Source organism: Nomascus leucogenys, chromosome X, assembly GCF_006542625.1.
Source record: "Nomascus leucogenys isolate Asia chromosome X, Asia_NLE_v1, whole genome shotgun sequence".
Lineage (NCBI taxonomy): Eukaryota > Metazoa > Chordata > Mammalia > Primates > Hylobatidae > Nomascus > Nomascus leucogenys.
In genome coordinates, this window is record NC_044406.1 from 88,713,989 (window position 1) to 88,726,941 (window position 12,953).

Consider the following 12,953-nt stretch of genomic DNA (forward strand, 5'->3'; position numbering starts at 1 on the left):
ACAAAAAAAATGGTGTAATTGGGACCTCAGATGATGGCAGCTTTGACACTGCCTTGCCCAAAGGTGGGGTGCAGAACAGGCCCTCAGTTCAAGATCCTCACTTATGCAAGGAGAATGCTGTGTGCTAGTGGTTCCACACTTACCTCTTGCTTTAGCAGTTGCTCAGCCTGACTCCGAGTCATGTGTTTGGAATACCACCTGTGAAGGGAGAGTGCTGCTTGAGTGGCTCCTGGTCATAAGCAGATTGGAGGTTATAGCACCCTCCGGGGCTTGTTCATGTCGGTGATTCAGTCAACTCACTCAAACCCTATCTACTGAGCATCTGTCATGTGCATAGCACACTGTATCCCTTTCCCAAACCCAGGTTGGCATTGAAGATTCATGGAAATGGAGAGTAGCAGGCAAAGGCAGGCAGCAGGGAGTTGCAGGGAAGAGATCAGGGACTAGGGCACTTGAGAACAATCCACTTCCATGATTAGGGAGGAAAGGACAACAGTAGCAGTTTGACATTTTAATTCTTTCATCAGGTCGTCAACTCCTTTTTCTTTGAGTGTGATTCTTCTGGATTTGAGGGCATGGTGACCTCTCCAGCTCTCGTAAGTGGAGGGTGTTTGGGGGGTAAAGGTAAGACAGACACACTAATTTGAGGTGGTGGCATCATTTGATTCAGATGGCACTAATTTTAATATATATCTTGAAATAAAAAATACGTTGAAAGTATAAAAAAGTGTGTATATGTATATACACTTGTGTATGTATACATATGTATACATAATATACCTATATATACACCAGTGTATGTATACATATGTATACATATATACACTGGTGTGTGTTATATATATATACATATATATAAATATATATATGTGTATGTGTATATATATATATATATATATAGAGAGAGAGAGAGAGAGAGAGAGAATGAGAGTTCTTCCTGGAAGATTGTGGACTGACATAAACATACTTACTCATACATTTCTATGGAGTCTTCTGCTTCAGTGACATAGTTACTAGGGATGTAGCCTTCCTGCCTGTGAAGGAGACAATGTGGCAGTTCATCCAGCACCTCCCCATCCTCCAGGAGACAGATTCATATGCCCACATCCCTGAGCTCAGAACAAATTTCAAATGGAGGTATATGTATCATGCACTTCCCTCAAAGACAACCATGTCTCTGATGCATGGTTAGGCAGTGAGCCAGTGAGGTGCAGAGCTTCTGCACATGTCGCATTGGTTATATGTGCCCAACAATAGAGGCTCAGAGAGGTGGCAGAGGCAATGTATAGGGAGCTGCATGCTGGGAAGTACTTGGAGGATGAGCATGTTCAGTTTGGTGTGGGAAGAACAGTCTCTGATGAGGATGCTGATCAGGGGAATTATGCCGCAGCACTTTTCACGTGTAGGGAGTGGGCAGGCACCAGGCTCAGGAAGGGCTGGTGTGGACTCACCCATTTTTATCTCGTGCTCGCCACCATGGTAAGTTGCTTTCCTCCAAGATAAAATATTCATCACCCTTCCGCAGCTGTAGATCATTTGCATTCATTGGCATGTAATCATAAAGGGCCACAACCTTTTTCAGCTCACTTGTGGAGACTGGTGCTGCTGCTGGCTCAGGCGGTAGTGGCTTTTTCAAGATCTATGTAGTTAGGTGAAAAGGTAGGAGGGTTTGTCAAGATACCAAGCACTCTTCTCTTCTCTCCCAACTCCCTGGCTTACTCAAGACACCCAAATCAGGCGTAATAAAATATTACTCAGCAGTCATTCAACAACCATTTTTAAGCACCAGTGCAGGAGTTCTCAGCCTTGCATGCATATAAAGACCATCTATGGAGCTTTTAAATTCCAATGTACTTTGGGAGGCCAAGGCGGGCGGATCAGTTGAGGCCAGGAGTTCGAGACCAGCCTGGCCAACACGACGAAACCCTATCTCTACTAAAAATGCAAAAATTAGCTGGGCATGGTAGTGTGTGCGTATAGCCCCAGCTACTCAGGAGGCTGAGGCAGTAGAATCACTTGAACCCAGGAGGCGGAGGTTGCAGTGAGCCAAGACCATGCCACTGCACTCCAGCCTGGGTGACAGAGCGAGACTGTCTCAAAAAACAAACAAACAAACAAACAAACAAACAAAAAAACCAATTCCAATACCCAGTCGGTTTCCTCACAGACCAATTACATCAAAATCAAACTCTCAGGAATGTGACCCAAACATTACTATTTTTAAAGTTAACTAGACAAAAACAATTTATAGCTAAGATCAGGAAACCGGCTTGGCACTAAACTTGTACATGAATCTACTAAGTGGCTCAGAACCTTGGTTTCTTTCTTTGTAAAATGAATATAATAATACCTGCTCTACTTACTTACAATATGTGAGAAAGGGCTTTCTAGACCTCAAGAAGGAATCAAAAAAAAAAAACAAAAAACAACTTCTAAAATGTTGGTGATAGGTGGTGTTAGTGCTAAGTGTTGAGTATGTTGGTATTAAGCGTAAAATTCTTCTAACTATGTTTGAAAATACTTTCCAGCTGGGCACGGTGGGTCACACCTGTAATCCCAGCACTTTAGGAGGCCGAGGCGGGCGAATCACGAGGTCAGGAGTTCGAGACCAGCCTGACCAACATGGTGAAACCCCTGTCTCTACTAAAAATACAAAAATTAGCTGGGCGTGGTGGCACGTGCCTGTAATCCCAGCTACTCCAGAGGCTGAGACAGGAGAATCACTTGAACCTGGGAGGCAGAGGTTGCAGTGAGCTGAGATCATGCCATTACACTCGAGCCTGGGCGACAGAGCGAGACTCCGTGTCAAAAAAAACAAAAACAAAAACAAAACAAAACAAAACAACAACAACAAAAACTTTCCATTAAAAAAATCAGGCTTTGTTCTAAACAGGTGATTGGATTACATGGTTGCTGAGAGCCTTCTATCTTTCCATTGAGGAGGAAATCCTAATTAGAAGAACAAATCCCCCATCTTAGCAAGAATACCAATTAACACTGCCAAGTCCCAGGGTAATTCTAAGACTCTGGTGTGTTCTCAGGGTTTGACTATAAATTTCCATTTAAGCAGTGGCAGCACCCAGTTTCCCTGTATACCTGGTCCTCCTCAGGCGTTGGGGGAAGAGGCTTTTTTGTCTTCCGGTGAGAACTCCCAGGTTTTAAGCCTGCAAAACAAGAAGCCAGTGATGATATGGAATGCACTTTAGGAAAGGGCCCAAGGACAGGTTTGGTCAGGGACTTTGCCGTCCATATTGAGTGCCTTTAGGCAAGTTAGAAAAAGTAGCTAGGCATGCCGGGTCACATAGCTCGGAGAGCAGATTACCAGCTGGATTTCAGCCCCCATGTACCTCCTCCCTCTCCCAGGACCCTTTGTTTAGCACCCAAAATATACAACCTTATGCTATGTGCCTGGGCTTGACAGACCCTTGGGAGAGTGATGGAAACAGAGTCAAAGGAGGAAGAAATTATATCGATCAGATCGCTTACTTCCATTCCTGTTCTCCAAAATTTGGCAGCCCATAGCATTTTTGGCTGTCTGAGAGCAGCAGAGATACTGCCCATCGATCCAGAAGCAAGGGTGGTATTTCTGAACCAGATCACTGTTGTACCGGATTACTGTAGCAGGAAAGAAGAGAGAGATCACATCTGACATGGAGGAGAAGCCACCGTTTGCATGTTTTCCTCTTTGAGCTTAGTGGTGAACTTCAAACAACTGTCCCCTCCTTGGACACCCTGAAGGAGAGCAGATCACAGGACCAGTTGGCTCACATGACTGGCCTGCCTGACTGTGCCCTGGTCCCAGACAGTTCCTGTGCAGTTTTCTTTAGTGGTCTGTGATGAGGAGTATCTCCCAATCAACAAGATAAGACTATCTGATGGCTTGAGAGCCCAATAACAGAAATATGTTATCTATGTTCTCCCAGTAGCCATTACAATCTTCCTGTAAGGCAGGTGTTCATCGTGGTACTTGTTTCCCAGATAAGGGAAACAATGTGCCCAAGCCAATCTCCCCAGCTTTTAATACTGATTTCTCAGTTCCTTGAATGATCTTTTAGGGATAATCAGCCTTAGTGAGAACTTCTGCATGAGGCTTTCTGTATAGAATAGTCAACAGAGCTGATCTCAAGGGCAAATGAAGGTGACTTTGCCTCTAGAATCAACATGATTTGAATCTTCCTAGGGCCACTGAGGTAGACTGAGCTCATTGTCAGAGGTAACACAGCAGCTTCACTTCCCTCATGGAGTTGTGAGGCCCAAAAGATCTCTCAGAGTAAAAGTATTTTGCAAAGAATAGAGTGGATGCAGAGAGGAGGAATTAGTATTGGTGTTTATAATACTACGGCATGTCAAAAACCTTAACATGAAGTCAATTAGAAAAGTTGGCCAGACGCAGTGGCTCATGCCGGTAATCCCAGCACTTTGGGAGGCCGAGGCGTGTGGATCATGAGGTCAGGAGTTCAAGACCAGCCTGGCCAAGATGGTGAAACCCCGTCTCCATTAAAAGTACAAAAATTACAGCGCGCCTGTAATCCCAGCTACTCGGGAGGCTGAGGCAAGAGAATCGCTTGAACCTGGCGGGCGGAGGTTGCAGTGAGCCGAGATCACGCCACTGCACTCCAGCCTGGGTGACAGCGTGAGACTCTGTCTCAAGAAAAAAAAAAAAAAAAGTCATCCAGGGTTCATAGTGTCAGATAACTGAGAGAAGCAAAGACAATTGAAATAACTGACAGCAGCAAACACTGGAGCAAAGACCCAGGCTGGTCCAAGAACACGCACATTTGAGATCATACACATTTCATTATTTACGGCTAAGAAGAATCCCGCATAACATTATTATTATTATTATTATTATTATTATTGGAGATGGTGTCTTCCTGTGTTTCCCAGGCAGGCCTTGAATTCCTGGACTCAAGCAGTCCTCCTACCTCAGCTTCCCAAATACCTGGGACTACAAGCACTCACCACCAGGTCCAGTGGCTGGCATAACTTTTTTAAAAAAGACAAAAACAAAACAAAACCTTCCACTGTAGAAGACAACTAAAATTCAGCTGGGTGTGGTGGCTCACGCCTGTAATCCCAGCACTTTGGGAGGCAGAGGTGGGTGGATCACCTGAGGTCAGGAGTTCAAGACCAGCCTGACCAATATGATGAAACTCCGTCTCTACTAAAAATACAAAAATTAGCCGGGCATGGTGGCATGCACCTATAATCCCTACTATTCGGGAGGCTGAGACAGGAGAATCACTTGAACCCAGGAGCGGAGGTTGCAGTGAACCGGGATGGTGCCATTGTGCTCCAGCCTGGCCAACAGGAATGAAACTCCAACTCAAAAAAAAAAAAAAAAAAAAAAGAAAAGAAACAACTCAAATCCTTAAGGGCTTGCTAGTCACACTTCACTCAAGGCTTTGCGGGAAAGCCTAAAAGCTTCTAGTAGTTGGTGCATTTTGCAGGCAAATGAACAAAAGTCCTTTTTTTTAAAGAGCCATTTTGATGCTTTTCTCCACATAGATTTGAAAATTTCAAACCATTCTCCCATGCCCACCCTCACCCTGACTTTTTCAGCACTCCTCTTCACCAATGTACCAAGGACAGAATGGTGAGAGCTGTTCAGATAGAGTGCAGGTTATAAGGGACTGCATTGCATAGAGGGAATTTTTTTTTTTGAGACAGTGTCTCGCTCTGTTGCCCAGGCTAGAGTGCAGTGGTGCCATCTCGGCTCACTGTAACCTCCACCTCCTGAGTTCAAGCGATTCTTCTGCCTCAGCCTCCCGAGTAGCTGGGACTACAGGCACGCGCCACCAAGCCCGGCTAATTTTTGTGTTTTTAGCAGAGACGTGGTTTCACCATATTGGCCAGGCTGGTCTCGAACTCCTGACCTCGTGATTCACCCCCCCCCCCCACCCGCCCCTCAAAGTGTTGAGATTACAGGCGTGAGCCACCACGCCCGGCCCAAAAGGGAATTTTAAAACAATAATAAAGCCAACCCAAAGTCTTTCTGCCTTCTGTTATTACTAAGCACTGGTGGTTGTGAACAATGTCATTGATACTCCTCCCTGCCAGGATTGATTACTCCTACCACATTCACACTCTGGCGCCTCCCCCCATGCCACTCCCTGTCACCTAGGGATTTGAAGACCCTCAGGTTTGCCCTGTCTTCTGCAGGGCTGGGCACCAGTAGACATGCCAAAGGATACCTAATCAACAATTAGCCACTCTAATAAACCAAGCTTGCTAATATGATAATGAGGAGAAATAAGGCTTCTTGCCTTCTCCACCCCTAAGCACACTCATTAAGAAACCTCCCTACATTCTCAAATAATGTCTGTCTCTTAAGAGGTCCCTTGAAGATGACACCCCTTCTTTTGCTGGCTAATCCAAAGCTGGTATTTCCAGCTACTTAGGAGAGGTTTGCAAAAGCAGGGTGTCCAAGTGGGAGGGCTGGGGGAGACTGCTTGCTTCACCAATGCACATTCCCCTATTGGGAAGCACCAATGGTTAGTACACATTCTCCAAGCGCTTGATGGGCTGGTCTTTTCTATCCATATTTATGAGGTTAATGTCTAAAATTCTGTTTCAGGCATACATGAATCATTCCTTTCCATACTGTTTGTAGGAGATTTGTCAATGCCATTCTCTTATTCATTTTGGCGAGGTCAGGTCATTTGCCTACTTTTGAATTTGCGATTAGGATAGGTTCTGTTGAGCTTGACCAAACAAAGATTCAAGAATAAGTATAGGCAAATATTTGTGGTGCTGGAACATAGAAGGGCCCACTGCCATATTTAAGGAAATGGAAAGAGAGAGTCTGTGGCTAAGCCCTTAGGAATACAATCTTTGCATGGCAAGCACCACTGAGAAAATGTGGCAGCTGCATATGAGGTATCTGAGGCTGTGCTTTTAAAATTGAGGTACAGGCCTGGTGCAGTGGCTCACGCCTTGGGAGGCCGAGGTGGGCGGATCACTTGAGGTCAGGCATTTGAGACCAGCCTGGCTAACATGGTGAAATCCCGTCTCTACTAAAAATACAAAAATTAGCTGGGCGTGATGGTGAGTGCCTGTAATCCCAGCTACTCGGGAAGCTGAGGCGGGAGAATCGCTTGAACGCAGGAGGCGGAGTTTGCAGTGAGACGAGATTGTGCCACTGCACTCCAGCCTGCATGATAGAGCAAGACTCTCTGTCTCAAAATAAATAAAAATAAATAAATAAAATTGAGGTATAATTTACATATAATAAAGTGCACAGATCTAATGTGTAGAGCAAACCATATTTTTCCACACTCATTTAACCTCCTTGAGATCCAGCACCTCATGCCTCTTCAGTCAGTATCTCTGCAAAGGTAGCCAGTATTCTCATGAGGTCCCCTTTTCATGTCAATGATTTCTTATTGGTGCATTTTACCCAAGAGTAGGATAATAAAAACATAAAAACAAACAAGAAAAAACAAAAAGAGTGGAATAACATTATTATTTTGTGGCTCCTAGGGTAACTCACTATTGACATTGGCAGCACCTGGGACTGTCCTGGGATTGTTAGGACTTGCACCTAAATCTCCCAGCAATCATGGTATTTGTCAGAAGGTGCCTACTTTTTGGCTCCTGTTGTTAGCCCAGGACAGTTCAACAAGACTATACCCAGGTGGAACTACTGGGAAAAAAAATGCCTTTGGTGAAACATAAGGGAAGAGAAGGCAAAGATGTGCCTAGCCACACTCCTTGATCACACTGATGACCCAGCTGAAGTGATGGTGTTTCTGTTTATTTATTTTGGCTTTATTTTAGCCTGTTGTGAATTTACTTAGCTAATGAACTTTAAAAGCAGCACATAATCAAGATTGTAAGGTTAACATCTGAGTTAAGAAACCAAGCTCGGCTGGGCATAGTGGCTCACGCCTGTAATCCCAGCACACTGGGAGGCCGAGGCAGGTGGATCACCTGAGGTCAGGAGTTCAAGACCAGCCTGGCCAACATGATGAAACCCTGTCTCTACGAAAGATACAAAAATTAGCCGGGCATGATGGTGCATGCCTGTAGTCCCAGCTACTCGGGAGGCTGAGGGAGAAGAATCGCTTGAACCTAGGAAGCGGCGGTTGCAGTGAGCCAACACCACGTCACTCTCCAGCCTGGGCAACAGAGTGAGACTCCATCTCAAGAAAAAAAAAAGAAAAAAAAGAAAGCTCACAAGCTCACAAGCTGGATAGCCTTATCTTCGGTCATTACTCACCCTTGAATATAGTGGACATTCAATAAATATTTGTTGGGCCAGGCGTGGTGGCTCATGCTTTAATCTCAGCACTTTGGGAGGCAGAGGTGGGTGGATCACCTGAGGTCAGGAGTTTGAGACGAGCCTGGCCATCGTGGTGAAACCCTGTTTCTACTAAAATACAGAAATTAGCTGGGCATGGTGGCAGGCGCCTGTCATCCCAGCTACTCAGGAGGCTGAGGCGGGAGAATCGCTTGAACTTGGGAGGCGGAGGTTGCAGTGAGCCGAGATCGTGCCATTGCACTCCAGCCTGGGTGACAAGAGCGAAACTCCATCTCAAAATAAATAAATAAATAAATATTTGTTGGACTAAACTACGACTGGTTTTGAAATTAGTGTATGAAGTGTAAAGAAGTTACCAACTTGAGCATGCCAGTTTCTCCCTTATTTCTCCTTCAGCTAGTCTGCCTTGCATTCCCCCATTTCCAGACTAAAACCTAGCCATTTATCGATGTGGAGCCCAAGCTGGTGGTGGTTGTTTATTCCCACAGATAAATCAGTTAACGCAACTATTGATCCCTTTCTGTGTGCAAGGCGCTGTATGAGACATTGTGGAGAGAACTAAAGAAGTACAAGTATATATGTCCTGCAGAGCTCCTATCCCAGTCTCTGCAAATATTTCTGTGGCTGGAGATAGTATATTGGTTCAGGACATGGAGTCTGGAGCCTGAATTCAAAGCCTGACCCTGCCATTTACTAACTGAGGGCCTTTGGGCAAGTTACTTAACCTCTCTGTGCCTCAGCTTTCTTATCCGTAAAATGGGGATGAAAAGATAACTGCCTCATATGGTTAATACAAAGTTAATATATGTAAAGAACTTAAAGAAGAGCCTGTATCACAATAAGCAGTATTAAAGAGTTTGCTCATTTTGTAGCCCCAGGGTTAAAGCAGACCCCTTATCTTAAAATATGCCAAGAACTGAACTGTGTAATGCAGGATATCACCTATTTGTAATATTCAACATAGCTTTACTATAGAATATTTTGCAACCAACTACATGTGAAATTTCTGGACTTGGAAACCAAGCAGCGCAAAACTATGTAATGAGCTTGGGCTTTGGAGTCATACAGACACAGGGATGTGATAAGAATCCAGGCTCCACCACTCACTGTGTGCCCATGAGCAAGTTACATAACATCTTTGAGCTTCAGTTTCCTCATCTGTAAATAGGGGAATAATACATACTTCTTAAGGCTACTGCAAAGATCAAATAAGTAATACATTTGAAGCACTTGACACAGAGCCTGCTACATAGTAAGTGCTCATTAAGTGTTAGTTATCATTGTTGTTGTTTTTAGTCCAAGGTTGTTGTGAAAATTAAATGAGATATTATATACAAGGTATTTAGCTCAATGTCTGGCACATAGCAATAACTGAATAGATGATCCTTCATCTTCGTTCCTCCTGTTCCCTTTCAGTTTGAAAGACTTGGCTAATATAATTTTGACCAACCAAACTTGCATTCAAGGGAGTTTATAAGGCTGGTATAGCCAGCCAGTGAGTATCAGAATCTAAATGTTTATTAAGACAAAGGGCTGTCATGCAATAACCCAACCATACCATTATCAGTCTGCCATCCTTCCTGTTTCTCTAGGCAGCCTTTCCTGATGTCAACTCAACCAGTTAATCTCTCAGTCACTTGACATGTGGCTATATATACACGCAAATATGTGTGCATGCATCCTGTGCTGCAAGCATTTACAGTCAAGTTTATCTGAACACACTGTATGGTTGACGTGAAATGCTGAAACTGTTCAAGTTTAGGTCCTCACAAAGCAAGGAATATAAAATATTTCCTTGGGAAATATTTATCTACAACAAAGAGATGTACAGTGCTTTCGCATACAGTGATTTACAGTTTTCCATGTGTTTTTACATGTATTATTACTTCATTTGATCCTTACAACAACCCCAGAGGTAGGTGTGGCATGAATTACCATTATTCTCCTTTGAAAAGAAGAAACTGAGCATCAAAGAAGCTTGTTGGCCTTCTTGCCAGAAATCACCCAGTTTGTAAGTGGTAAAAGAGGGCTTGAAACCAGGTTCTCTGACTCTGACTTCAAGCACTCTAATACATCATCTATTTAATTTTTTGGAGCTAGGTATTTTATACTTAGGATTCTAAATATTGCATAACCATTGAATGCCACACCACCCTTGTATTCAGTGCTAAAAAGGGACTTTTTTTTAATAAATAGAGAAATGGAGATGACTAAAATTACAAAATTGCACTAGAGAGATAGTGATAGAACTGGGAAACTCTTAGTCTAATATTTTATCTTTTATTCATATGATAGAATACTAAGCTCAATTGTATTACTAATATTGGAACAAAATACAAACTTTCCTTTGTTTCTTTTTCTATTGTCTTTCTTTCCTCCCTCATCCCCTTCCTTCTTTCCTCCCTCATCCCCTTCCTTCTTTCCTCCCTCATCCCCTTCCTTCTTTCCTTGCTTCCTTCCTTCCCGTCTCCCTCCTCCCCTCCCTCTTTCTTTTCTCCCCTTCTATCCATTTTTTTTCTTCTTTTCTCTCTACATTTCTCCTTTCTCTTTCTTTCTCGTTTCTTTCTTCCTTCTTTCCTTTTCCTCCCATCTATCTCCTCTTCCTTCCTTTCCTTCTTCTTTTGGAAACATTTATTTTCCAAATAATTCTCACCATTTTTGAGCTGGTGAATCCACCGCTTCCTTAGTTCTTCAGTTGGGGAGAAGACGTAGAGAGGCCCTTCATCATATACAACCTGGGTCAATGAAAACACAGACTTCAGCAGTTAGGATTCAGAAAAAAGGAGAAAGACCTTGAAGGTACTAATCTTAGGGGACAATTTGTATATTTATTATAGAAAACAAAGAAAGGCAGAATCTTCAGTCAGCAGTGGTGTTCAGGTTATGTGAACTATCTGAAGGATTCCTGAACTCTTCATATCTAGGAATGTAGCATTTAAAAGCTCTTAGAATTTTTCATACTCTTAGGTCCTCCTGACTTGTGTTTCAATTCGTGCATAAACTTATGTTATAAGGTCTCCGTCTGCCCTTGCTGGAGATAACATTTTTGTTTATCCAACAAAGGGTATTTTATCTTATTATTAAATTCTGACTTTGTATAGAAGGGAATTGAAGTGATAATCTATATAAATTAAGTCTTGATTAGTACATAGGGGTTATTCACTTGGATAATATGGAGTAAAATTTTAATTCATGGCTAATTACCTCCACTTCCACTACCTAGTGGCCTCCCCTCACCAATATTAGTCAAAATAAATCAAATTTGGAACTACAAACCTACTTCAAATAGGGTAAGGTATATAATAAGCAATATCATCAAGTCAAATAGTATTTTTTAAACCATGTATAAGGCATCATGCTAGGTGTTACGAAGATGCATGAAATATATAAGATGTGGTTCCAACCCGCACAGAGTTTATAGACATCACATAATAAATTCTAAAGTCAAATATAAATTAATTTAAAATTATCTGCTGTTCAGCATCGTTCACTAGTGCAGCCAAACAATGTCATCTTGTTGAAAGGCATTGGTAGTAAAAACTGTGCCTGGAATACCCCTCTTTCAAAGGTTTTGTAGCTTTGATATAGTGAGGGACACGAACAAGATCCTTTTACATTTTTCTTTTTGCTTGTTAGTCTTGCTGTGCTCATAAATCCATGACAGAAAGCCCCCTCCCCTGAGACTTTCCACTTCCTTTTCTGGCTTTCACTGTTGCAGAGGCTGCTATATTCACGACATGTGGCCTACAGAGTTCTCAGGATGTAAGCAAGCCAAACTGAAGACCAAATTTGTAGTTCTTGCTCTCCTAAACAGATGCATATGTGGCACTTCAGCTCTTCTAGATTACAACAGAATTTAGGTGTATGCATAAGTCTAATAAGTCTCCCTCATACTGAACTTCCTAATACTACTCCCCTTTTCTATCTTTTCAACCCACATGACCACCATTAGACAGATAGCCAGAACCAGAAGGAAGTGAAATGCTCACTCAACAAGCAGAGCATCTTTCTCAATGCAGTTATCATAGACAAGACACACTATGATAGAATTGGTGCTGCTATGTATTCTTTTTGAGGTATAGAGACTAAAAGAAACTATATTAGATTAGGTAAATAGAAAAGCAAACATTCTTAGCCCATGGCAGTCTCATTTTTTGGTTCAGCACGCTTGTCCACCTCAACTTCTATTCACTGGGTCCTCCTAGCCTTCCCTCTGCCCTGCACCCCACCACCCCTTCTAATTGTGTTATAGGGGCCTTTCGAGACTTGGCGAGAGAAAATAACTCACCTGGAAGGGATAAGGGAACCTTTCAATGATTGAAATTTGCTCCATTTCACTGGACTCTTCACCTCTTCTCTGTAATGAAATAAGAAAAAATGGTAATTGGTTGATGCATTGCTCTTTTCTGAATTTCCTTAGGTACTAGAAGCCTTTTGCTATGGCTTCAGAAGTTTCTCCTGCACAGACAAGGCTGATTCTTAGTGATTACTTTCTATAGGCCAATAGGGACACATATCCAATAGGACCCAGCCCATACCCAGTCAAGAGAGACTCAAGTATTTGAAATCACTGGGAAAATGGAGGTTTCTAAAAAATTGTTGTTGGGACAAATATTTAACCACTAACGTTGTGGGGAGGAGAGGAGTTAGGTAGCTATGTTACACCATACACCAAAGAAAATTCCAGATG

General features: G+C 42.8%; 1 protein-coding gene across 2 annotated transcripts in view; it reads right to left on the bottom strand.

Moving 5' to 3' along the window:
- Positions 1-12,953, bottom strand: part of BTK (Bruton tyrosine kinase) — a 37,359-nt gene that overhangs the window by 9,725 nt on the left and 14,681 nt on the right. For both annotated transcript variants that reach the window (XM_012498938.2, XM_030807523.1), the window contains 7 exons: positions 12,552-12,620; positions 10,917-10,998; positions 3,487-3,615; positions 3,097-3,164; positions 1,452-1,639; positions 972-1,034; positions 144-198 (listed from right to left, as the gene is read on the bottom strand). In XM_012498938.2, coding sequence (XP_012354392.1) covers positions 144-198; positions 972-1,034; positions 1,452-1,639; positions 3,097-3,164; positions 3,487-3,615; positions 10,917-10,998; positions 12,552-12,620 — 654 coding nt within the window. The remainder of the gene's footprint in view (positions 1-143; positions 199-971; positions 1,035-1,451; positions 1,640-3,096; positions 3,165-3,486; positions 3,616-10,916; positions 10,999-12,551; positions 12,621-12,953) is intronic.